Raw genomic sequence first — 26,306 nt, 5'->3', positions numbered from 1 at the left:
TGCACTATTTGCGTTTGTCTAGCTCAACATCTTCATTAGTTTGTTTGTCTTGGTTTACATATAAACCTTTTTGTCTTTTAAGTTCTAAGAAAGAGGCCTGAAGAAGAAGAACCTAAAGTAGAACCTAAAAAACTAGAAAAAGTTAAAAAACCAGGTAGGAATCTCAGTAACAATTCTCTTTTAACAAAATGGACATTTAACAAAAGGTTTATCTTGTAAACATTATCGGAGTTAAATATAAACACAGCTTCATATATCATCTGTGAAATAGTCTGTGCTTTCCATTGTCTGCTTTCTGTTTAAATATCTTTATAGTTATTTCAAATCCATTCATGTATGTCCCTGTACTTCATTGTTGTTAGTACTTTGCCACTGGTCCTTCTGGTAGAAATGATTGTGAAATAATCAAAATGGCTACAAAATAACTTAATGGGAGCGTGTCAGCAAATGTGGCACAGAATTTGGGGGCTTTTAAGTGGGTTGATTTTTATCATTAGTCTATTTTCAAAGGGTGTATTTATTGGGAACTGTTATGGAAGTGATTTAGACAGGGGAAGCTGACGGAGTTAGGACCCAAGTGGATGGAATAAGAGAAAGGCAAATAAATTGAGGCAGAGTCAAGAAGAGAAAATAGAAATTAGTTGATACAGTATAAGGTTTTGTTAAAAGCCATTAATGGAGCTTTTGAAAGATAGTTTGATCTGATTATTTCAGGTCAATTGATTTCTAACTATTCAAATAACACTAGAAAATAATCTTACTATCTTAAAGTACCAGAGCCACCTCCAAAAGCTGTTGAAGAGGCTGAAGTACCTCCAGCTGTTACGAAAAGGGAAAGGAAAGTTCCTGAACCAGTAAAAGGTACAAACTTATTGGCACTTTCTTAGTCTCTAAAAATGCAAATATGCATCATTTAAAATACCATTACACTGGCATTAAGATTGGAACACATGACCTTAATCTGCTCATCACATATGGCTTTAATTTTCTATACCATTTCACTTTTATGTGAACTTGGCTAATGACCACCCATTTATCAAATAAATAAGTTTTAAGCGCTAGGAAAGAAATGGGTAATTTGATGAATGACAACATTAGAACCAATCAGATGCTCTACTATTATTTTCCAAATATTTTGTTTCAAATGCAAAATAAACTTAGATCAAATACTTGATTTAATGACTGTATGTGTATAAATTCTAGTATATCCCAAGATCTATTAAGTCTGTCCAATTTTGGTTTGAATTTGTGAAAAACTTCCAAAATACTGCGATAACCTGCTTACTATTGTGAATTATTTTAGTGCCTGAAATTAAGCCAGCAATACCTCTCCCTGGACCTGAACCAAAACCAAAGCCTGAACCAGGTAAGCAAACTTATCCTAAGTGCCAACAGCATATTCCTTCAGGCTTCGTTACAAATAACATGTCAAATAACAAAATTCAACCAAGCAGATGTGAAGATCTAATTGGCTACATGATTCATGAATGGGGCAACACCCGGTCTAGCAAATAGAGGCACCTGAGTTGTACAAAATGGGAGGTTTTTATATGCAGAGGGTGGAGGCAAACAGTTATGAGCTCAAAAAAGGATTGTTCCCAAGGAGATTGTCTGCCAGGGGGGGAAAAGCAGGGGGTTTTTATCATGCATATTATGTCTTTCTTTCTTTGGGGGTTAGAGAGGACCCAGGTGACCCACTCTTTGGTGCTGATGGGAGGAAAAATCTCCTGACTTACCAGTGAAGGCCACATTTCTGGAGGGAGGTTGAAACTGCAATTAGACTGAGTATAAAGTCCCATTTTGAGAACTTGATCAAATGACACCATTTTGGACCTGCGATTTTCTTTTCTTTTCTTTTTTTTTTTTAAGCAAATATGTAGTTAATTTAAAAAGGGAGTAAATGTCCACATGCATCAAAAGATTTCCAATGTCCCAATATATCTTTAGACATTATTTATTTTATTCAATATACTTAAGTATATTGGAATATATTGAATATATTATACTATACAAAGATTATGTTATAGTTAGAACATATTATTCTCTGAAAAACTAGTGATTTAAAATTTTTAAAATTATATCAGAAAAGGCAAATAGGCCACTAAATGAGATTTTAGGAAGAGACAAATGGATACATTAATGCAATGGACATCTCTCTACAGAAGTGAAAATAATCAAACCGCCTCCTGTGGAGCCCGCACCAACTCCCATTGCTGCCCCAGTGACCGTACCAGTAGTTGGAAAGAAAGCAGGTATTTGTTCTATAGTTTTCTTTTTGCTTGTTTGTTTTAATGGCTTAATAAAAGTATTCATACTTCATTAAAATTCAAGCCCTCTTGTTGAAATGTAGGTATCATCAAGGTGGGGGAGCAGGGGTGTGTATAAATTCTTGATTAAATTTTTATCATCTTATGTCCTTTACCAAACTAATCTGTCACCCATGGGTACATACTGTGTTTTGATTGAAATATACATTCCTTCAAAGCATCATTGCTTTATATGCTTTTGAAATTAAGAAATGAATATGTTCAAGGCTGATGAAAACAAAGGAGACAGACAGACTCTCTAAGGACATACATCTAGGCAGCCTGTGGATATTCAAATTTCCCCCATGTGACCTGTAGGAAACATTTCTCCTTCTTTAAAAAAGACTGCATATTAAGATAATGAGAAAGTTCAGGAAAAAAAGACTGCATATTAAGAAATGAGAAAGTTCAGGAAAGTTCAGGAAAAGTTCAGTGTTATGATGATTGCATAACACTGTGAATATACTTAATGCAACTGAATTGTATACCTGTTACAGTGGTTAAAATGGTAAATTTTATGTTGGTGTATTTTACCACAACAAAAAAAGGAGAGACCAAAAAAAGACAACGTAGTTCAGCCTTTAAATCTATATAAGACTTTAGGTCAATAGTAATTTTCTTAGATGTACTAACTCTGTGGCATTAACTATCTCAGGTACAAACTTAAGTTACTTATAAATTGTACATAAGCTATTAGTAGTTTGTCACTTGATGATAATCTCAAAACCAAAAATGATTTGATATGTATTGATCATTGATAAATATGTATCCTAACTATTTGATCCTTGGCTAGTTATTTAACCTGTTTAAATTCTAAATTTCCTAGTCTGTAAAATCAGATTCATAATTATATCTGCCTCATAGGATCATTGTAAGGATTAAATATATATAAAACAGTACAGTGCCACCTGGCATATAGTAAAGCACAATAAATTTTTCATTATGTTTAATGACAGACAATATACTGTATACTTTGGGCTGTAGTTTAACTTTAATATTTATTTATGTTAATATATTTGTCACTGATATTTATGATTTAGGCATTATTCTGTTAAATTTTTATAATTGCAATGTGATACCTTTCATTAGCTCAGGAAAGGATCCTAACTGCCAGTGAACTAATTAAATGTGCATAAAAATGAAGCTTTTCTCACACTCCCAGCGGCTGAAACTAGAGAGTTGGTTCTATAGTTTATATTTTGCCACATTAATAATTTCATTAAACTCTAAATAGAGGAACTGTCTTACTTCTGCCTTAGTTCATTGTCTGATTAAGGGAACTCTTCAAAGGAATCCGTATGTGTGTAACACATAGACCCTCCTCTTTCCTCAGTCTTTACTGGATTTGTCTGCCCAGTTAAAAAAACAAAAACAAAAAATAGACTTGGGGTGCCTGGGTGACTTGGTTAAGCAGCTGACTTCAGCTCAGGTCATGATCTCACAGTCTGTGAGTTTAAGCCCCCCGTGGGGCTCTGTGCTCACAGCTCAGTATCTGGAGCCTGCTTCCGATTCTGTGTCTCTCTCTCTCTCTCTGCCCCTCCCATGCTTGCTCTCTGTCTCTCTCGAAAATAATAAACATTAAAAAAAAAATAGGCTTTTGGTAATTTCTGGGCCATTTCCCTTTTGCCTACATTGATTCCTTGTTGACAAAAACTTCTTTCCTCGATTCACTTACCCAACACATACAAAATCATATCAAATACTTTGCATAGCTACGCAAGAGTAAAACTTCCTCATAAGGCAAGAGTAAGCCTTCTCCCAGAAATGGGAGAAGAATAAAATCACTTGCTGAAAGCGATTTTTAAATCCTAAATATGTTGGTAATTTGGCTTGGTCACATCATTGACCAGAATGATACTGATCAAAATATGCCTTCTTGGAAGTAGCAAAGTATTGTCCATCGAAGTCATATAAATAAAGTCAATTTCTCTTCATGCATTAATATTTATAATAAAGAACATGATTCACCCTGCATGGTTTACTATGACACATAAAATAGATCTAAAAATTGTTTAAATGCTGAATTTTCTTTGTATCTCAGAAGCCAAAGCACCTAAAGAGGAAGCTGCCAAGCCAAAAGGTCCCATCAAAGGTAAGAGTCATTTCCCTGCACCTCAATTGTAACCTTTCACTCTGGGAAACTTTACATTCAAGAGGGAAAAAAAGTTCTGCTATAAACATTGGGGTCTGGGGGCGGGTGGGGGAGAGGGAAAATGGGTGATGGGCATTGAGGAGGGCACTTGTTGGGATGAGCACTGGGTGTTGTATGTAAGCCAATTTGGCAATAAATTCTATTTTAAAAAAATAAAATGCCAAAAGAAAAAAAAACTACAGAAAAGAGGAAAAAAGTTTTAAAATTTATAACAATTTTCATTATTCCCAGTTGATTCTGCTAAAACGAATATGTCTTCTGATAGTTCAAGTACTATAACTCTAATATTATTCAAGTGGGTATTATATATAACCAATTATATTTTAGCATAATGAACCCCATACGTTCTTAGGTTCATTCTTCATATGTTTGATATTTATACATGACAGATAAAATAATTAGACATTAATTGGGACATTTTATATTTGGTTTAAAACTTGAGAAAACGAAGAGCATTTATTATTCATGGCTTCCTTATACCATCTCATTTTCCTATCTGAAAGAAGGCAGTATAAATTCAATTGACCTTTCAATTGCTTAGTCTTTAGTTTTCTGTTCTTGTCTTCAAGTTGCTCTACCAGTGGTATTACCCAGCAGACAGCTAGGTATGCCCTTCTGACCCTAATGAAAATGCCAAATCAACTTTTAACTTTATTTTGAATCAGGTGTAGCCAAAAAGACTCCTTCACCAATAGAAGTTGAAAGGAAAAAGTTAAGACCAGGAAGTGGTGGGGAGAAACCTCCCGATGAAGCCCCATTCACGTACCAGCTAAGGGCTGTGCCATTGAAGTTCGTGAAAGAAATCAAAGACATCGTCTTGACTGAAGCAGAGTCAGTTGGGTCTTCTGCAATCTTTGAGTGTTTAGTCTCCCCCTCCACTGCAATTACAAGCTGGATGAAAGATGGTAGCAATATCCGTGAGAGCCCAAAGCACAGATTCATCGCAGATGGTAAAGACAGAAAGTTGCATATTATGGATGTCCAGCTTTCTGATGCCGGCGAATACACCTGTGTGTTACGTTTGGGAAATAAGGAGAAGACCTCCACGGCTAAGCTTGTTGTAGAAGGTAATTTCCAGTCTTCTAAATATGGTCCCTATTACATTTTAATACAACAAACCTCAGTAGCCATTTTTATTGTAACTTTGGACAACACCAAAAAGAGTCGTTTGTTTAATATCATTGAAAATATTGTATGTAATTGGAAAGTCTTTGCAGATTTTTAATACTGAAATTCCCCACAGAACTTCCCGTGCGTTTTGTAAAGACACTTGAAGAGGAGGTCACGGTGGTAAAAGGACAGCCACTGTACTTGAGCTGTGAGTTAAACAAAGAGCGTGATGTGGTCTGGAGGAAGGATGGGAATATTGTGGTGGAGAAACCTGGCAAAATTGTGCCCGGCATCATTGGCTTGATGAGAGCCCTGACCATCAATGATGCAGATGACCATGATGCTGGAACATACACAGTTACTGTGGAAAATGCCAACAACCTGGAATGTTCATCCTGTGTCAAAGTAGTAGGTTAGTACTTTGCCAGGAAATTTTGTTCTGCTTATTATACTTATTAGTACTGCTCATTATGTTAACAAAATGGAAGAGAGAACTTTATTTCCAAACCTTGTACCTTACCTAAGAGGGGGAATAGCAACACATCATAACAAATTAATTATTTCCGGTTTTGAGAATGTTTTTTTTTTTCTATTTCTAAAATTTACTAAGCAAGGTATTTATATTATATGAGTGTTTTTCTGACCTCATTTTCATGCAGAAGTCATTAGAGACTGGCTGGTGAAACCTATCCGAGATCAGCATGTGAAACCCAAGGGGACAGCCGTTTTTGCCTGTGTAATAGCAAAGGATACTCCAAACATTAAGTGGTTCAAGGGATATGATGAAATCCCCTTGGAACCAAATGATAAGACTGAGATAGTAAAAGAAGGAAATAAGCTATTCCTCAAAGTCAAGAATGCTACACCAGAAGATATTGATGAATATGCAGTGGAAATTGAAGGGAAGAGATACCCTGCAAAGCTGACACTTGGAGGTATAACACTCTTTACTTTTATTCTAAAAGATAAGTTTTGTGTGTAAATAAGGCAAAACAACACATCAATAAATAAATAAATAAATAAATAAATAAATAAATAAAAAGGGGAAAGAAGAAAGAAACCAAAGCATTGTCAGATTGTTGAAAGCATTATGATTTTTCATCCCTGACCAATACAGAGCGTGAAGTTGAATTGCTTAAACCAATAGAGGATGTTACCATTTACGAGAAAGAAAGTGCAAGCTTTGATGCAGAAATCTCAGAGGCAGACATTCCTGGACAATGGAAACTGAAGGGAGAACTTCTGCGGCCCTCACCTGTGAGTCATTTCTGGTTTTAAATTGTCAGTCACATAAAATGTCCACATTGTATATTCAGATTTAACATTCAGATTTGGTTCAATAACGATGGAGTTATTTCAGGGTTCTAAAGTCTCAAAGGTAGGGGGGGAGAACTTTGATGCACTATTTGTGGACAGCTCAGGCAATTTTTTAATATTTTATGTCAAGATTTTTTCCTTATTTTTTAAGTTTACTTATTTATTTTGAGAGAAGACACGAAGGGGGGAGGGGCAGAGGGCGAGGGAAAGAGAGAGAATCGCACGCAGGCTCCACACTGTCAGTGCAGAGACCGATGTCGGGCTCAAACTCACAAACCGTGAGATCTTGACCTGAGCTGCAATCAAGAGGTGGCTGCTTAACTGACTGAACTACCCAGGCGCCCCTTACTTACTTTTATTAGTAATTTTTATGATATCTTTAGACATCTGTATCTGAAACATTTCTCCTTGAGGGAAATTATCTCATCCAAATGCTAACTAAGACCATTGTTTTTCAGACCTGTGAAATCAAAGCAGAAGGTGGAAAACGGTTCTTAACTTTGCACAAAGTCAAACTGGACCAAGCTGGGGAAGTCCTTTACCAGGCACTTAATGCGTTTACAACTGCCATTCTGACAGTAAAAGGTATGGCCTTATAGAGTGCATGAGGTGGGCTCAACTTCATTACACAGCCCTGGGCATTCTGAAAAAAACCTCATTCTTAATGTTTGATTTTCAGAAATCGAACTTGACTTTGCTGTGCCCCTGAAGGATGTCACTGTTCCAGAAAGACGACAGGCTCGATTTGAATGTGTTCTCACTCGAGAGGCGAATGTTATATGGTCTAAAGGACCTGATATAATCAAGGCATCTGACAAGTTTGATATCATTGCTGATGGAAAGAAACACATTCTTGTTATCAATGATTCTCAATTCAGTGACGAAGGGGTCTATACTGCTGAGGTGGAGGGCAAGAAGAGCTCAGCACGATTATTTGTTACAGGTAAGAGCTGATGAGATGAGATCTGGCTAGAATATCCTACATTTAAACACACAGACATATGACTTTAAAGATAGAATGCTGTGTGTGCCATTCCCAGCCTGTCAACAACCAGTGTTATGGCTGGACCACCCCTTGTGGTTCTTGTTATGATTGCAAAATGCACTCAGCAGCACCCATCAGGGAACATCAAAAGAGACAAGGTTTATTACTCACAGGACCTGGAAATTACATAGCACAATGGGCCACAGTGCCAGAAGTGAAGTGTGTGTGTGTGTGTGTGTGTGTGTGTGTGTGTGTGTGTGTGTGTGTGTGTTTTGGAAGAGGGAGTGAGGGGTAGAGAGTGGACCTGGGGGTTCCACTTTTATTGAAGTTGAGGGTCTGTGGTTTTATGGGCTCACTCTTTATTGGTAAATTTAAAACATAAGAGCAGGAATTTAAAGTGAGGGAAGAAAGGAGCACCTGCGTGGCTCAATTGGTTAAGCGTCTGACTTTGGCTCAGGTCATGATCTCACAGTCTGTGGTTTCGAGCACCGCATCAGGCTCTGTGCTGACAGCTCAGAGCCTGGAGCCTGCTTCAGATTTTGTGTCTCCCTCTCTCTTTCTCTGTCCCTCTCACTTGTGCTCTTTCTCTCTCTCTCTCAAAAAATGAATAAACATTAAAAAAAATTTTTTTTAAGTGAGGGAAGAGAAAAAACATGCAGCCCAAACTGGCTGTTTGGTCAGTTATCAAAATCAACCAAGGTCCCCGAAACAGAGGAGGCTGTGGGGTGTGCTGGGGAGGGACCCAGTCTAGCTCCTTATCTAGCCCTGTGGCTGGCAAGGTGTTTTTCAGCATAGCCATCTCTGAGGTAGATGCTTGGCAATCAAAGCTTAAGTCAGGTACTTGCATCACAAAAAGAAAAGCCAACTGTCAAGGCTTATGCTGCAAACACCAAGTTCTAATAACAATAAGTTCCAAGTGGCACCACAACTTTACTGTCAAATTGCCACCAAAAAAAGCCCCTCAATTTTTTTTTAATTAAGGATGACTCCATTTGAAAGGACGAATAAATAAATGCTATGTGAAATGGTTCCTTTTGACCTTGGCAGATTAGAGTGGAATATTTCTGAAGGTAAATTGTATGTCTAAGCAAATTCTCCACGCTTCCACTGCAGGTATAAGGTTGAAATTCATATCGCCTCTTGAAGACCAAACGGTGAAAGAAGGCGAAACAGCAACTTTTGTTTGTGAGCTTTCACATGAAAAGATGCATGTTGTCTGGTTCAAAAATGATGCCAAACTCCACACAAGCAGGACTGTACTCATCTCATCTGAGGGCAAGACCCACAAGCTGGAAATGAGAGAGGTGACGCTGGACGATATATCCCAGATAAAAGCTCAAGTGAAGGACCTGAGCTCCACTGCAAACCTGAAGGTCTTAGGTAAATCTGACCAATGATAACTAGATAGCTGCTTTGGGGACAGTGAGAGTGGGCGGTCCTTACATATTTTGCAACTTGTAATTCTCATAAACTCGAATTTTCACATGCTTCTGACAATCTGCTGAACCACTTTCACAGAGGCCGATCCCTACTTCACCGTGAAATTACACGACAAAACTGGAGTTGAGAAGGATGAGATTATTCTCAAGTGTGAGGTGAGCAAAGACGTACCAGTGAAATGGTTCAAAGATGGCGAAGAGATTGTAGCTTCACCGAAATACTCTATCAAGACGGATGGCCTGCGCCGCATCTTAAAAATCAAAAAGGCAGAACTTAAAGATAAAGGCGAATATATGTGTGACTGTGGCACCGACCAGACAAAAGCCAATGTTACTGTTGAGGGTGAGTTGCTCAAAAATTTTAAACTCATGCTATCTGAACATGAAGTTTATTTGTTCAGTCATCCTAACAAATTTCTGTGGAATTTCAGCTCGACTAATAAAAGTGGAAAAACCTCTGTATGGAGTGGAATTGTTTGTTGGTGAAACAGCTCGCTTTGAAATTGAACTTTCAGAACCAGATGTTCATGGCCAGTGGAAGTTGAAAGGAGAGCCTTTAACTGCTTCCCCTGTAAGTCAAGATTATCTGACCACACACGCAGGGCGTGCTTGGTGGTTTGGGGTGAAAAAAAAGATATACTTCTGGTTTACAATGTCTTGATGATTGGTAAGGATAACCAGTTATGAAAATGATGTTCTTCTTGCTCCTTCCTTTTGCCTTTCACTCCGAACAGGACTGTGAAATCATTGAAGATGGGAAGAAGCATATTCTGGTCCTTTATAACTGCCAACTGGATATGACAGGGGAGGTGTCCTTCCAGGCTGCCAATGCTAAATCTGCAGCCAATCTGAAAGTGAAAGGTAGGCTCTGCCTGTCAGCCACCCTTTTGTTATTTTCTTTGCAAGACTTCGAGACCCTGACTTGATCAGGGGTCATGAATGGAAGCCTAATCTGGCTTATCCACATCACCCTCTTCTTGCAGAACTGCCACTCATCTTCATCACCCCTCTCAGTGATGTTAAAGTCTTTGAGAAAGATGAGGCTAAGTTTGAGTGTGAAGTATCCAGGGAGCCCAAAACATTCCGTTGGCTGAAAGGAACCCAGGAAATCACAGGTGATGACAAATTTGAGCTTATAAAGGATGGCACCAGACATTCATTGGTGATCAAGTCAGCTGCTTTTGAAGATGAAGCAAAATACATGTTTGAAGCCGAAGATAAACACACAAGTGGCAAACTGATCATTGAAGGTAAATATTCTTTTATTAAATAGACCACATTTATTTATTTATTTATTTATTTAGCTTTTATTTTTATAGTTCCTCCTTAAGGGCTGGAATTAATGAGTTTTTTTTTTCTTGATAGGAATCCGACTCAAATTCCTCACCCCACTCAAGGATGTAACAGCCAAAGAGAGGGAAACTGCTGTGTTCACTGTGCACCTGTCCCACGATAACATCCGAGTTAAGTGGTTCAAAAACGACCAGCGCCTGCATACCAGCAGATCGGTCTGGATGGACGATGAAGGGAAAACTCATTCCATCACATTCAGAGACCTCTCTATTGACGATACCTCGCAAATTAAAGTCGAAGCTATGGGGCTAAGTTCAGAAGCTAAACTCACTGTGCTTGGTAGGTGTTTTCTATTTAACTTTATTACATTAAATTCAACAGAAATTTGTGGAGTATCTATCATATAAAACAGTCTTCTGAGTGTTATATTGCATGAAAGCAGTGCTGTCCTTAAGAAACTATCACAAACATTATCAAGCCTCTTTCTAAAATATTTTTACCTAAAAATATGAGGACTTTCAAGTAATATAGATTTGGGCTCATGAAATAACCAACTGAAATCAGAAATAAAACTCCTAATTATTGAGCCCTATCATCTTTAAAATAGGAATAGAAGTACTTCCCATCTCCTCACTTCATCAAAATTATTTCAGAAGGGTATCTTCCAACTTCTAATAAGAGAGGAAACACAGCACTAACATTAAAAAAAATCATTGTTTTTCTTGGCCCCTTAATATCAAGCAGATTACATATGAGGTCTAACATGTAGAAACTATTAAAGGTGAACTATTGATTGATATAAGAAAAACTAATAACATGAATCCGAAAGCTTAAAGGTAAACTAGAGGTAATAGATTTGCTAAGGAATTAGAAATTTAGCCGAGCAATGAAGGAACACATAATCATATTTGAAGCTAAATTTCATAGTATCTTTCAAACCACTATTAATAACATACTTTAAAATATAGATGGATTAGATCTTGACAGATCACATGCATTGATTCCCTTTCTAAACTTTAGACAACTTCTGAACATAAGCATGTCAAATAAGCAAAAGCTGGGTACAGTTTTAAACTATGCCCAGAACTGTGAGCTGCTTCTTAAACTTTCCAAGGGACCGCATTTCTTCAGTCGTTAATGGAATGTTTTCACTTATACTTTACTTGCAGAGGGAGATCCATACTTTACCGGAAAGCTTCAAGACTACACTGCCGTAGAGAAAGATGAAGTGGTTCTACAGTGTGAAATCAGCAAAGCAGATGCACCAGTGACATGGTTTAAGGATGGCAAAGAAATAAAACCATCTAAAAATGCTATTATCAAGGCAGATGGCAAGAAGCGCATATTAATCCTAAAGAAAGCCTTGAAATCAGATATTGGACAGTATACCTGTGACTGTGGGACAGATAAGACCTCAGGAAAGCTCAACATTGAAGGTAAGGAATTTCCATGAGTTTGACTCTTGAAGCTGATTGGGGTTATTTCTGCCCGAGGCTAATGACGCATGCTGACCCTTCACTTTTCTAGATCGGGAGATCAAAATGGTGCGACCCCTGCACAGCGTAGAGGTGATGGAGACTGAGACGGCCCGCTTTGAAACTGAAATCTCTGAAGAGGACATCCATGCCAACTGGAAACTCAAGGGAGAGGCACTACTCCAAACACCTGTAAGGCTATTTCTGAACTTGTCAACACCTAGAGGAGCTGTGTGAAATAAAAAAGGACAGGCAACAAGTCAGAATGCATGCAGGGCATTTAAAACATGCTATCAGGTTCTCTATCAGACCTAAAGAGAGAGATTAGGATCTACAGATCCACACAAATCGTGCATTCTTTTTGATCCAGCATAGTGGTATAGGTTGTAGATATTCTGTGATGCTGCTAGTTGGTTCAGAATTCTACAGATAAAAGAAAGTTCGCTTTCTTGATATTTCCTGTAAGCTTTATTTCATGAAAAAGAGCTCAAATTACATCAAGTCTTGTCACTAGTTATTTGTAACATTCCTTAAGCTCTGATAGTCTCAGAAAAAATACCAAAGCTTATTTCCTGTGAAACCTTTTTTCTCTTTTGGCACAGGATTGTGAGATCAAGGAAGAAGGCAAAGTGCACTTCCTTATTTTGCACAACTGCCGCCTGGACCAGACAGGCGGGGTGGATTTCCAAGCTGCCAATGCTAAATCTAGTGCCCACCTCCGAGTGAAACGTAAGTAATAGGTGTTTCTGCTGAAAAGGAAGGATGTACTTTTGCAGAAAATGAATGTGCATGCAATTAATTGGAATTATTTAATTAATTAGAAAACATTATTAAGGTACAGACACTGGCTTTCTTGACACCCTAACACACACATGGTTCCATTTCCAAAGTTTTGGACATTTCATTGACCTTGCTGGCCATTGGAACAAAATAAAAATAAGTGAGTCAGATTCTCTTACTGTGTAATCCTTCCATTCAAAGTCGCAATGCATGCAATAAGAATCTAACTCAGAACTCTTGAAGACCACATACCCCCGTGGCTGTTACAACTGCAGCACTACAGAAAAACTTGGCTGTGTGGGCATCTCAGACTGAAGAAGGGAGGCAGGGTGCTTGGGCTAACATTTTTGGAAGGTGCAAAGTGTTTGATGGATATGGACAGGCTATGTGATTGAGGGCCCCTCGTCCTCTCCCAATCACAGTCTTAGTTATTTTGGAAGTCACATACCACATGTAGCAAGAGGAACTTGATGCCTGGCAGAGAGACAGATGCAGCGCAGATTTCTTGCTGACCTTGGATATCAGAACGAAAGGGCCCCTACAAATACCCACCGTCCGGCCACCAGCTCTCCCCTTCTCAGCACTGAGGGGCCACGTTCACATGCGAGTTAAAATAGTGGCCAGTCCCACGGCTCTTTCCTTCTTGAAGAAAGCAACCATGGAGATGAATAACTAAGTGTATTTATGCTTTTGGAATTACAAAATGAGTGATCCTGAGCTGTTTCCTTCCTCTCGCCAAGCACGAGTCATTGGTCTTCTGAGACCTCTGAAGGATGTCACAGTGACTGCAGGGGAAACAGCCACCTTTGACTGTGAGCTCTCTTATGAGGATATCCCAGTGGAATGGTATCTCAAAGGGAAGAAACTCGAGCCCAGCGATCAGGTAAAAGGCAGGCGCCTTGCCATGTCCTGCTCTTCTCTTTCTCTCACGTTCTCCAACTTCACTCGGATGTTCCTTGTTCTTTGCTCTTATGTCCCTTCCTCTTCCTTTCCCTTTCTCTTACCTACTCTAGCCTGATTTCTGCTTAAATTGAAAAGCAGATTCTTCACATCATTGTTGGATTTAATCTGTTGGTATTTTTATTGAAATGGAAATAAAAGTTTTAAATACAATAAGGTTTTAGTTTTTTGAGGAGAAGGCAAATGCTCATTAGCTATTAGTACTAGTTTGTTTGATTAACTGGAAGACAAGAGGGATCAAAAAGGCCTTTTGATTGGACGCCTTGCAACAACAGCCCACATTAAGTTTTGTGACTAATTCTCTCCGTGTTCTCTAGTGCTCTGCATATAAGGGGATTAAGAGGAGAAGATGGAAATTCCATTTCAGGCAGTTGATCAAGTGGTTGAGATAACTTCTGGGTAGACTTGCTCTTCAAGCATTTCTCCAAAGCTATTTTTAACCCTCAAGTGTTCTGAGCTGTGCAAATTCTGGAATGCCAAGTGGACTATTTACAGTGCAGCTGACAGTTGTGACAAGAAAGAGGGCTCAGAGGTTATCCACATATGTGAGCAAATACACATTAAGTTTTAGGAAATAACCAACTCTCAGTGTTAGCACTTCTATGTCCCAAATTTTCACTGTAAGTAAAAACTGAGGTGACTGTTCAGATAGACCTAAACTACCATTTACCTAAATTGAGCTATATATTCTGCCCCCCAAAACAGTGTGTTTATGTTATCCTGATAATTCTTCATTAATTTTGAGTTCTTAGAATAAAACTTTTAGAAAATGTCCAAAATGGGTTAGAAATAAAGCACAGGGAAGTACATTGTTCTATGACATTTTTTTTCAATATTTAAAAAATAATATCGAATGTGACAGCAAAGCTTCAATGCAAATCAAACTTCAAAGGTGTGAAGGCAAATAATTCAAAAAGGATTCAGTTTAACAAAGAGTCACAAGGTTGACTGAAGTAATAAGAAGGCAAATGCATTTGAATAACAGTAAATAGTAAAATAGTAAAAATAGTAAATAAATAGTAAAACAAACAAAAAATCATGTATTCTATCAAAGTCATTAAAGGAGAATTCTGTTAACAGTCACTGGGGAGACAAAGTCTGCTTGTTACACAGACAGTAATGATTAGTCGGTCTCCTTTTTTTGCTAAGGACAGAAAAAACAGCTGTACGTTCAAATGACCGTATGAGAATTAAGGTATATATGAGGAAACTTTCCCTACAGTGAGGTCTTCTAAATACTGAACTGGGTGAAGGAGTCATGTCCACCTTCAAGTTTGCTCTTTTTTTTTTTTTGAAATGTACATTTGTCCTAATACGTGTAGTCTCATTGCTTTCATGTCCAAATGCAGAGAATTGGTTGCCTTTTCAAGATCCTTTCTATATCTGTAAACTCATGATTTGAATATAGGAACACTGCTTAAGGACAAATGATATTATACTTTTGCTACTAAGTATTTTTTGGTCAAATTAAGAGCTTTGTTTTATTAACAGATCAGTTCGCATTAGTTCTAATGTAAAAGCTCTACTATTTTATTTTGAAATGTAGATTCCTAAAAAATGTATCCACATTTCACAGAGAAAGACAGATACCATATGGTTTCACTCTTATGTGGATCCTGAGAAACATAACAGAAACCCATGGGGGAGGGAAAAAAAAAAAAAAAAGAGGTTAGAGTGGGAGAGAGCCAAAGCATAAGAGACTGTTAAAAACTGAGAACAAACTGAGGGTTGATGGGGGGTGGGAGGGAGGGCAGGGTGGGAGGGAGGGCAGGGTGGGTGATGGGTATTGAGGAGGGCACCTTTTGGGATGAGCACTGGGTGTTGTATGGAAACCAATTTGACAGTAAATTTCATATATTAAAAAATAAAAAAAAAAATAAATAAAAATAAAATAAAATTTACATCCAAATAAAAAAAAAATGTATCCACATTTCTTTTATTAAAAAAAGATTTTATATAGTGTATATATATATATATATATATATATATATATATACACACATACATACATGTATATAGTCACTAAACTTTTTTCTGGGAATAAAAGAGATCACCTTACTATAATTCTCTAGGGCTTCTTTGTGTCTCTCTTGGCACAGGAATTTTAATCCTTTATTTTAGCCACCCAAAATACTTCAGCTGTTTATGAACTTGCTCGTAAATTACTTACATGTCTCTTTATAAAAAAAACTTTTTTTAATGTTTATTTATTTTTTGAGAGAGAGAGACAGAGTGTGAACAGGGGAGGGGCAGAGAGAGAGAGGGAGACGCAGAATCCGAAGCAGGCTCCAGGCTCTGAGCTGTCAGCGCAGAGCCTGATGCGGGAATTGAACTCACAAGCTGTGAGTCAGACGCTTAACTGAGCCACCCAGGCGCCCCTTATATGTCTCTTTTTTAAAAGAACTTAAATATAAACTGTGAAGTCATAAAGTCATTTTATTACATTTTGCAGATTTTGTTTCAATTTAATTCAGGCCTTTCATTTTCAGTTTGCAAAATGTTTAGCCTCCAAAACTACACAAACCAAATACAGGTGATTGAAATAGAAAATCAAAAAAAAAAAAAAAAAATTTAGGGGCGCCTGGGTGGCTTAGTTGGTTAAGTGTCCATCTCTTGATATTGGATCAGATCATGATCTCCTGGTCATGAGACTGAGCCCTGTGTTGGGCTCTGCGCTGAGTGTAGAGCCTGCTTGGTATTCTCTCTCCCTCTGCCCCTCCCCTGCTCACTTGCTCACTCTCTCAAAATAAATCACTTAAAAAAAAAAAGAAAGAAAGAAAACATTTTATAGAAAAAACAGTTGTGTTTCCTGCCCCACCTTGGCCATTAGTGCAGGAAGGCACTACTAGTCCTAACTGGGCCTTTGATAATTATGTATTTAAACTTTAACAGCATGGTCAGAGTCATAATGCCTATTACAGCAATATGCACCTACTAACGGTTAACAATATTGTAAAAGGATAATCTCTAATATTATCCATGGAAACAGAAACCACCACAAAATCATCAGCTTAGTTTTTCCTTTTTTAACATAATCAAAGTACACTGTATATGAGTTACTTATTGAGAACTCCTGTGTTCTGAGACAAGTTCTTGGTAACAGAGTATTCTAAAGTATCCTCAGAGGAATTTAAATGATAAAATAATGTGTAAACAGAGAAGCTATATCTGTGGATGGGTTGGGATCTGAAATACTTTAAAAGAATAGCCCTAACACACAGTACAAAATTTATATTCAAATTTATATTGAAACATCATTACAAAAACAATTTTTTTCCCATTCAAGCACCATGTTGAATAAGTAGCTATGTTATTAAGACATATCTTAATTACCTTCTCCTATCTGTTTGTTTTCCCTTATTATGTCTTTGACCTGTTCTCAATTATTAAGGTAGTTTTATTAATAGCCATGCCCAGCTCTTAATTAAGAAAAATCTTCATATGAAACTTTATTCCTGACTCTTTCATTCACACCAGCATAATAAATAGTTTCACTGGTAAAAAATGTTTACATTATTCGTAACTCTAAATGAACTCTTAAGTGGTGCAGAATGAATCCCAATGACAGGGCACAGCATCTCACAGACTTTCATAGAAGAAACTCTGATTGTCGTATTGTGATTACTGTCAGGATGGCCCTGTCTGTAGCCTGATTTCCAATTGTATAAGCCACATTTATGGGACCTAATGGCAGTCCATATCAAGGTCGTGTATTCTTTTTGGACAATTCATTTTCCTACAGACTTCTTCCTCAAACCATCAAAGGTTGCATTTACAACAAGAATTTATCATCCAAATATTAACAGCAATGGCAGTATTTGTCTTGATAGTCTAAGATCACAGGATTGTGAATTAATTTTTTCCTTTCCTTTAATTATTTAGCTTCTCTAAGTTCATATATATATATATATATACACATATACATATATACATACATATATATACATATATACATAGACACATATACATATATACATATATGTGTGTGTGTGTATGTATATATATATATATATATATATATATATATATATATAAAGGCTCAGTGGCAGAATGGATGAAAATATTTATCTATATAAATATATACACATAAGTATAAACAGAAAATTTCCTAGGCATTTCAACATAAAAGGCCACCTAGTAATTATGTAAGGCAACTATGAAAGCCTAAAACTTCCTTAAAAGATTCCAAACTACTGGTTAAAATCATTTTCAAAGGCATATGTGCTGTATATATGATTATAAAACAACTTGGAAAGCACTATTCTAAACTGTTGACTAAGTGAATTAAATATATATATATATAGAGAGAGAGAGAGAGAGAGAGAGAGAGAATTGCTATTTCATATAGTCTTAAACTGCACTTTTTTCAAAAAAAAAAATAGGTGGTCCCACGTTCAGAAGGAAGAGTTCATACACTTACTCTGAGGGATGTAAAGTTAGAAGATGCTGGAGAAGTCCAACTGAGAGCAAAAGATTTCAAAACTCATGCCAACCTCTTTGTGAAAGGTAATTACAAGGTTTATTTTCAAAAACGTGGTATAATGTGGAGGTTCATAAATAATGTCAACTCTCAATTTTCTTTTTATGATTAGTTCCATAGATCATTAAAATCCACCAAAGATCCAAATTTTATTTTTTGGCCTAACAAATTAGGTCACAGACTGTAAAAGAAAAAAAAAAAAGTCAAAATGGACTAGAATGTGTTTTACTTCCTCCCAACTGTTTATGTTGCATTCAATAAATGGCTAGAGGAAGAATTATTATCAAACTAGGTATCTATCACTTCATTAATCAAGATTTGGCCATTATTTCCTTGATGTTTCATACTTTTTAAAACAACACCTTTCCTCTGTATGTACAAATAATGGTGAAACATCATTATTAGAGGAAACCATCCAAGTGGAATCAAAACTTGCAAATGAAATTGAAAAACAGGAAAAGCTCTGGCGATATCAGAAGAAAGTTGAGGAGGTGCTCAAACTCTTGGAGAAGGAAAGGAGAAATACCTTGGCTAATTAGTGTGATTCTTTCAGAACCCCCCGTTGAGTTCACTAAGCCTCTTGAGGACCAGACGGTCGAAGAAGAAGCCACCGCAGTATTGGAATGTGAAGTATCCAGAGAAAATGCTAAGGTGAAATGGTTCAAAAATGGGACAGAAATCCTCAAAAGCAAGAAGTATGAAATTGTTGCTGATGGCAGGGTCAGAAAACTTATTATACATGGCTGTACCCCAGAAGATATTAAAACATACACTTGTGATGCTAAGGATTTTAAGACTTCCTGTAACCTGAATGTCGTGCGTAAGTATTCTTCTAACATGGGACTTTTCATTTGCAACTCTTTGATAACAACAAAAAAACCAGCACTTTTTGCATGCCCTTCTTGGCCTAACTGCATTTCTTGGCAACTTATGGTATCGATACTGACCTAACATGATCTTTATGTGTTTAAAAAAAAAAAAAAGGAAAGAAAAGTTCTATTACATCTGGTCTGATAAGGACATATCGATCACTTTCACTATGTTTCTGACCAGGGGGTAAGGCTACTGTAGGAATATTCTGAAACAGATAAGGACAAATTGAATGAAAGAGACAAGAAAGGAGTCATGATTTAAAAAAAAAAAAAAGGGAAAGAAAGAGAAGAAAGAAAGAAAGAAAGAAAGAAAGAAAGAAAGAAAGAAAGAAAGAAAGAAAGAAAGAAAGAGAAAGAAAAGAAAAGAAAAGAAAAGAAAGGAAAGCAATTTCTACTTGGAAAGAATGAATTCTCAGATGTCAGGAACAACTAGAAAATGAGTACGAAATTTCAGTTTGAGTAGGAGCACGCTAAGGTCTGCTGTAATATGACATAGCCCACTCACATAATACTATCTCTGAAAATAAGAAAGGATAATAAGAAGGAGCAAAGCCTGGATTCTTGGAGTCCTGTGAATGAAGAGGAATCTAATGGTTGTTAACATTACTTCTTCCTCTGGTGAAAAATACAACATCTCTTTTCCAAATGTCACATGCTAGTTCATTTTCTTCATTCATTCATTTGTCTGGTGATAACATTTTCAATGTATATTTTTGTGCAATTGCTGTTGTTTAGTTTAGTTGCTTCTCATCTGTCAACAGCTACAAAATAGTGGCTTTGATTGTGCTTCCATGTATCTTGTATTGTTTTATTCTTTCCACTTTGTGGTTGTTCTGCTTTAGCTTATGACAGAGTAGTTTCTTGGGTCTCCTTCTTCCCTTTGTCATCTGTTTTGTCACCACTCCAAGAAAGCTCAGCCACACTGAGCATGTCTTCAAACCTATTGGCCAGCATTTGTGTCCCAGAATTTCACTGATCAAGAACAATCATCCTTGGGAGGACTCACAAGGAGCCCTAAAAGAAGGAGGGGCAAAGGGCAGCTCTCTGATCCTATACATTTGCTGACTTAATTCTGGAGATAAATGAAACAAGAGATGTGAAAAACCAAATTACCCTCCCATACAAAACACATTGCTTTGTTGCACTAATAGATTTCATGCCTGTCTTATGTGTGAACATCTTTGAAGATGAAAGAAAACAAAAAAAGCTAAGTGTGTGTGACTTCAATTGCAGACTGACTCATGCCTCTTAGCCATAGACAAGACTAGTAATAGCACTTCAAGCTGCATTATCATTGGATTCTGCTAATTTCTTAAAGATTATGTTGCCTGCCTTAAATAAAATAATGTTTCTTTGCTACCGGTGTTTCCTTCGACAATATCAACTTTCAACTCTGGAAGAGTATCAATGGGAATTTTTCTTTCAGTTATTCAGAAGAACTGAGTTCATTACTGATTGATAGATAACAGATATAGATATATAATGAGTTGAACATGTAGCATGCAATATAATTTCATGAAAACTACAGAGATATGTAAAAAATAAAAGCAAAGTATCATACCTGAATGGCAGCTCCAAGTGCTTTCAAAATCTGTTGTAACCTATTAAAATGGAAAGGTCCTGCAAAAGACTAACTTTATCTTAATATGCACCACAGTAATGTTAGAGTAAATTCTAGAAGTCTCATTTTGAATTCTGATGACCTTCTCTTACAGCTCCTCATGTGGAATTCTTAAGACCACTCACTGATCTTCAAGTTAAAGAAAAAGAAATGGCTCGGTTTGAGTGTGAAATTTCCCGAGAAAATGCTAAGGTCTGTGATTGTATGGTTGCTATCTTGTATTGTCATATGCCTTTACTTTTAGTCTAGCCAAAATGGAAAAAAAAAAAAAAAAAAAAAAGAGTGAATCAAACTTACCTCTGATAATCACTTTACTTTTAAATTAAAGATTGTCACTTTGGTATGAAATACATACTTGATTTAATTGTTTTCTTTTTAGTATTATTCATTTACTATTACTTGACAAACAATGGACTCACAATCAGGAGACTCAGATATTATTGGTTTGGGCCATATGGAATTGCTATTTTCTTAGGCTAAGAATAAATATCTGCAATTTCATGCCTCATTTACTACTGTTGTCTCAGTTCACACATCCTGAAAACAAAGAGTTAGTGTGCATGATATCTAAAACCCTCTGTGACTCTCAACTTACATGATCCTATTATCTTTAATAACTGATAATAGTTCACTTAACAATAACTGAAGAAATTTCTTCTTGTCCTTTTGGGTTTAGGTTGTATTTGTATTTACCACTTTGGTTCTTCTTTACACCATAGTTTTGTTGTTTTCAAAAAAACTCAGAATCCTAGTTCCTCTTAAGGACACATATGTGAAGGAACCAAAAAAAAAAAAAAAAAACCCTGAGAAAAGTATCTATTTACCTTAAATATAGGTTCACTGGTTTAAAGATGGTGCTGAAATTAAAAAGGGCAAAAAATATGACATCATATCTAAGGGAGCAGTGCGCATTCTTGTCATCAACAAATGTCTACTGAATGATGAGGCAGAATATTCCTGTGAAGTAAGGACAGCAAGAACTTCTGGCATGCTGACCGTACTAGGTAAGAATAAAATCTTTCTTTGGAGAGGTATACGTTTCAAGAAAAAAAAAAATTCGGTTTAACTCAATGTTCTTGTTATTCTTGTAGAAGAAGAAGCTGTCTTTACAAAAAATCTTAGCAACGTTGAAGTTAGTGAAACAGACACTATAAAGCTGGTTTGTGAAGTCTCCAAGCCTGGAGCAGAAGTGATTTGGTACAAAGGGGATGAAGAGATCATTGAAACAGGAAGGTATGAAATACTTACAGATGGACGAAAGAGAATCCTGATCATTCAGAACGCTCACCTTGAGGATGCTGGCAACTACAACTGCCGACTCCCAAGTTCTCGAACTGATGGCAAAGTCAAAGTACATGGTATGAAAATCACAATAAATAATATTCTAAGAATTCATACTTGATGTATTTAAGGTGCAAATGCTGAAGTTTTTAATACCTCACAACCGCTTCTTTCCAGAACTTGCTGCTGAATTTATCTCAAAGCCTCAAAATCTTGAAATACTTGAAGGAGAAAAGGCCGAATTTGTCTGCTCTATATCAAAGGAAAGCTTTGAAGTCCAGTGGAAGAGGGATGATAAGACACTTGAATCTGGAGACAAATATGACATTATTGCTGATGGCAAAAAGAGGATCCTAGTTGTGAAAGATGCCACATTACAAGACATGGGCACTTATGTAGTCATGGTTGGGGCCGCCAGAGCAGCAGCTCACTTGACAGTAATTGGTAAGTTTGTTTTGTTCCTTGGGTTTACTTATGTTTGTCTCTACCACCTTGGTCCTTCTTCATACTATGAGAATTGTTGGTTGCTTTCAGAAAAACTCAGGATCGTAGTTCCTCTTAAGGACACCCGTGTAAAGGAACAACAGGAAGTCATCTTCAACTGTGAAGTCAATACAGAAGGTGCCAAAGCCAAATGGTTCAGAAATGAAGAGGCCATCTTTGATAGTTCAAAATACATTATTCTACAAAAAGACCTGGTTTACACACTCCGAATTAGAGACGCACGATTAGATGACCAAGCCAACTATAGTGTGTCTCTGACCAATCACAGAGGTGAAAATGTTAAGAGTGCAGCTAATCTGATAGTAGAAGGTAAGTCACTTATGTGGCATTAAGGAGTTTTTAAGTCAATGTCTATTATGAAAATAGTTAAAATCAACATTATTCTTCTCCTTTATAACAGAGGAAGACCTTAGGATTATTGAGCCTCTTAAAGATATTGAAACAATGGAGAAGAAATCTGTCACATTCTGGTGCAAGGTGAATCGTCTCAACGTAACACTGAAGTGGACCAAAAATGGAGAAGAGGTGGCTTTCGACAACCGTGTTTTATACAGAATTGATAAATATAAACACTCTCTAATCATTAAAGACTGTGGCTTCCCAGATGAGGGTGAATACATTGTTACTGCTGGACAAGATAAATCTGTTGCTGAGCTTCTGATCATAGAAGCCCCGACAGAATTTGTAGAACACTTAGAAGACCAGACAGTCACTGAGTTTGATGATGCAGTCTTCTCCTGCCAGCTGTCCAGAGAGAAAGCAAATGTGAAATGGTACAGAAATGGGAGAGAAATCAAAGAAGGCAAAAAGTAAGTGGAAGCTTCTTAATCTCTATTTCTGTAACTATTACACATTTGACAATTTAGTGATCATTATGCAAGCTAACCAATAATTCAATCTCTTCTCTTAGATACAAATTTGAAAAAGATGGAAGTATACACCGACTCATTATCAAAGATTGCAGGCTGGATGATGAATGTGAATATGCTTGTGGAGTAGAAGACAGAAAATCTCGAGCTAGACTTTTTGTGGAAGGTACACACTGAGTGAAAGGACAATTTTAATATTAGCACCAGTTTTTAAAGGTTGTGAACCCAAATATGAACATGTTTGTATTCATTTTGCATTTTTTTCAGAAATCCCTGTTGAGATCATCAGGCCTCCCCAAGATATTCTTGAAGCCCCTGGTGCTGATGTTGTCTTTTTGGCTGAGCTCAACAAAGATAAGGTGGAAGTCCAGTGGCTAAGAAATAACATGGTTGTTGTTCAGGGTGACAAACATCAGATGATGAGTGAAGGAAAGATACACAGGTTACAGATTTGTAATATTCAACCTCGTGACCAGGGTGAATACAGATTTATTGCCAAAGACAAAGAAGCCAGAGCTAAGCTTGAACTGGCAGGTAAATGCCTTTCTTTTATTTTCAAATATCCTCACAATATCACAGATGCATTGTAAGTTTCAGATTTTGCAATTAATGAGGTAATGCCTGTGAAAGCCTTTAATTTCTGTTAGGCTCCACCCACATGTGACTATTCTAATTTCTCTTACCACAAGGGTGTCCTGAGTAAGAGGTAATTGATAGCATTTTTCTTTACTTGCCAGAACCTTGAACAGTTCCTGGCACATGGTGGCTGTTCATTAGTACCTAGAATTGACATAGTACCTTGAAAGTCATCCCCAAAAACCTGGACTTAGGGCAAACTCAGGTTTCTTCTATTTTCCAAACCCCATGGAGCCTCTTAGGTCTGTTTTCATCCTGATTCAAGCTTCCAAGGCATCCTTATTGGTTGACATTATGAAAAAGCCATTAGTGTTCCTCTTGTACCTAGGTAGTTTGTCTGGTTTATCCCTAAGTATGACACGCCCACTTCACAAAAACAAACATGTTTTGTACTATGTTTAGTTCTCCATTATTAATTTTGGCAAAGAATGGAGATTTTATGGATGATATAAAAATCATCCTTAATCCTCTGTTTTCAAGTCTGACAATTTGCAAAATAAGCCATGAGAACTCTAAGTCAGTCAGTGTTCTGTGCTAGAAAGTTACTGTGATATATTTCCAAGGTTGTATCACTGATATTTGCTAACAAATGCATAGTAAAGAAGCTATGGTGTAACTGGACTACAACATATAAGTCAAAAGCATTCACGTGTTATTTTTCTCACCAGCTGCACCTAAAATCAAGACAGGCGATCAAGATCTTGTGGTTGATGTTGGCCAGCCTCTGACAATGGTGGTGCCCTATGATGCCTACCCTAAAGCAGAAGCCGAGTGGTTTAAAGAAAATGAAGCTCTGTCTTCAAAAACTGTTGATACTACAGCTGAACAAACTTCTTTCAGAATTTTAGAAGCTAAGAAAGGAGACAAAGGAAGGTATAAAATTGTGCTTCAGAACAAACATGGAAAAGCAGAAGCATTCATCAATTTAAAAGTTATTGGTAAGCCCTTAAATCACTTGGGACTTGATTGGCAAAGCACAATTAAAAGCATGACAGCACACTAAAAAAATTTGTATATGTGCATTTCAGATGTTCCAGGGCCAGTTCGCAACTTAGAAGTGACAGAAACATTTGATGGTGAAGTAAGCCTTGGTTGGGAAGAACCATTAACTGATGGCGGAAGCAAAATCATAGGTTATGTTGTTGAAAGACGTGACATCAAAAGAAAGACCTGGGTTCTGGCCACTGACCGTGCAGATAGTTGTGAGTTCACTGTCACTGGACTACAGAAAGGCGGAGTTGAGTACCTGTTCCGTGTCAGTGCAAGAAACAGAGTTGGCACTGGTGAACCAGTAGAAACTGACAATCCTGTAGAAGCAAGGAGTAAATATGGTAAGAAGTTTTTAAGTAAATTGCAAACTAGCTTATCTTTGCTTTTATCTCTGATTTAACCCGAAACCTATGTTTTCTTCTTTGATGAAATCCAGATGTTCCAGGCCCTCCTTTGAATGTAACCATCACTGACATAAATAGATTTGGGGTTTCACTGACATGGGAACCGCCAGAGTATGATGGAGGAGCTGTGATCACAAACTACGTTATTGAATTGAGAGACAAGACTTCTATCAGATGGGACACTGCCATGACAGTAAGAGCTGAAGATCTATCTGCAACTGTCACTGATGTGGTAGAAGGACAGGAGTATAGTTTCCGGGTCAGAGCCCAAAACCGCATTGGAGTTGGAAAACCAAGTGCAGCCACACCTTTTGTCAAAGTTGCTGATCCAATTGGTAAGCTCATCAAAACAAGGAAATAATTACTTCATGAAATCCATAAATTAAGTCTATTAATTAAAATAAATTGGAGTTAATGAAAAGATAGAACATCAGAAAGATGTGAGCAAAATCATAGAAATCCAGTGCCTATCATAGAAATCCAGGCTGTGCCTACTTTTACTCAGTGAATTCAGTAAACCTGCTATTTTAATGCAGATGATAGCAATGGTTACACGTTATCTTAACAAACTGTTACTGAATTCAATGGTATGTTCCAACTCTTTCTTCCATTCCAGAGAGACCAAGTCCTCCTGTGAACCTAAAATCCTCAGATCAGACTCAGTCATCAGTTCAGCTCACATGGGAACCTCCTCTGAAAGATGGAGGAAGTCCAATATTGGGTTATATAATTGAGCGATGTGAAGAAGGAAAAGATAATTGGATTCGTTGCAATATGAAACTTGTCCCTGAACTGACTTACAAGGTAGGGAGCTTATATCTAAAAAAATATT

The 26,306-nt window shown here is 37.1% G+C and overlaps 1 protein-coding gene across 1 annotated transcript in view; it reads left to right on the top strand.

Annotated features, from left to right (window-relative positions):
* Positions 1–26,306, top strand: part of TTN (titin) — a 277,250-nt gene that overhangs the window by 159,066 nt on the left and 91,878 nt on the right. Inside the window, 35 exon segments of the mRNA XM_042994799.1 lie at positions 83–154; positions 772–861; positions 1,304–1,366; positions 2,163–2,252; positions 4,348–4,398; positions 5,124–5,525; positions 5,702–5,980; positions 6,228–6,503; positions 6,686–6,825; positions 7,344–7,470; positions 7,565–7,828; positions 8,984–9,250; positions 9,389–9,652; positions 9,741–9,880; positions 10,044–10,170; positions 10,293–10,559; positions 10,675–10,941; positions 11,772–12,038; positions 12,130–12,269; positions 12,680–12,806; positions 13,598–13,740; positions 18,200–18,323; positions 18,851–19,117; positions 20,885–20,982; positions 21,626–21,794; positions 21,882–22,148; positions 22,249–22,515; positions 22,606–22,884; positions 22,976–23,384; positions 23,486–23,610; positions 23,712–23,978; positions 24,749–25,018; positions 25,109–25,411; positions 25,507–25,809; positions 26,091–26,278. Of these exon segments, the coding sequence (XP_042850733.1) occupies positions 83–154; positions 772–861; positions 1,304–1,366; positions 2,163–2,252; positions 4,348–4,398; positions 5,124–5,525; positions 5,702–5,980; positions 6,228–6,503; positions 6,686–6,825; positions 7,344–7,470; positions 7,565–7,828; positions 8,984–9,250; positions 9,389–9,652; positions 9,741–9,880; positions 10,044–10,170; positions 10,293–10,559; positions 10,675–10,941; positions 11,772–12,038; positions 12,130–12,269; positions 12,680–12,806; positions 13,598–13,740; positions 18,200–18,323; positions 18,851–19,117; positions 20,885–20,982; positions 21,626–21,794; positions 21,882–22,148; positions 22,249–22,515; positions 22,606–22,884; positions 22,976–23,384; positions 23,486–23,610; positions 23,712–23,978; positions 24,749–25,018; positions 25,109–25,411; positions 25,507–25,809; positions 26,091–26,278 (7,199 nt within the window).

Source organism: Panthera tigris, chromosome C1 (assembly GCF_018350195.1).
Source record: "Panthera tigris isolate Pti1 chromosome C1, P.tigris_Pti1_mat1.1, whole genome shotgun sequence".
Taxonomy (NCBI): Eukaryota; Metazoa; Chordata; class Mammalia; order Carnivora; family Felidae; genus Panthera; species Panthera tigris.
The sequence above is the reverse complement of the archived record's forward strand: the minus strand, read 5'-3'. Positions and strand labels throughout refer to the sequence as shown.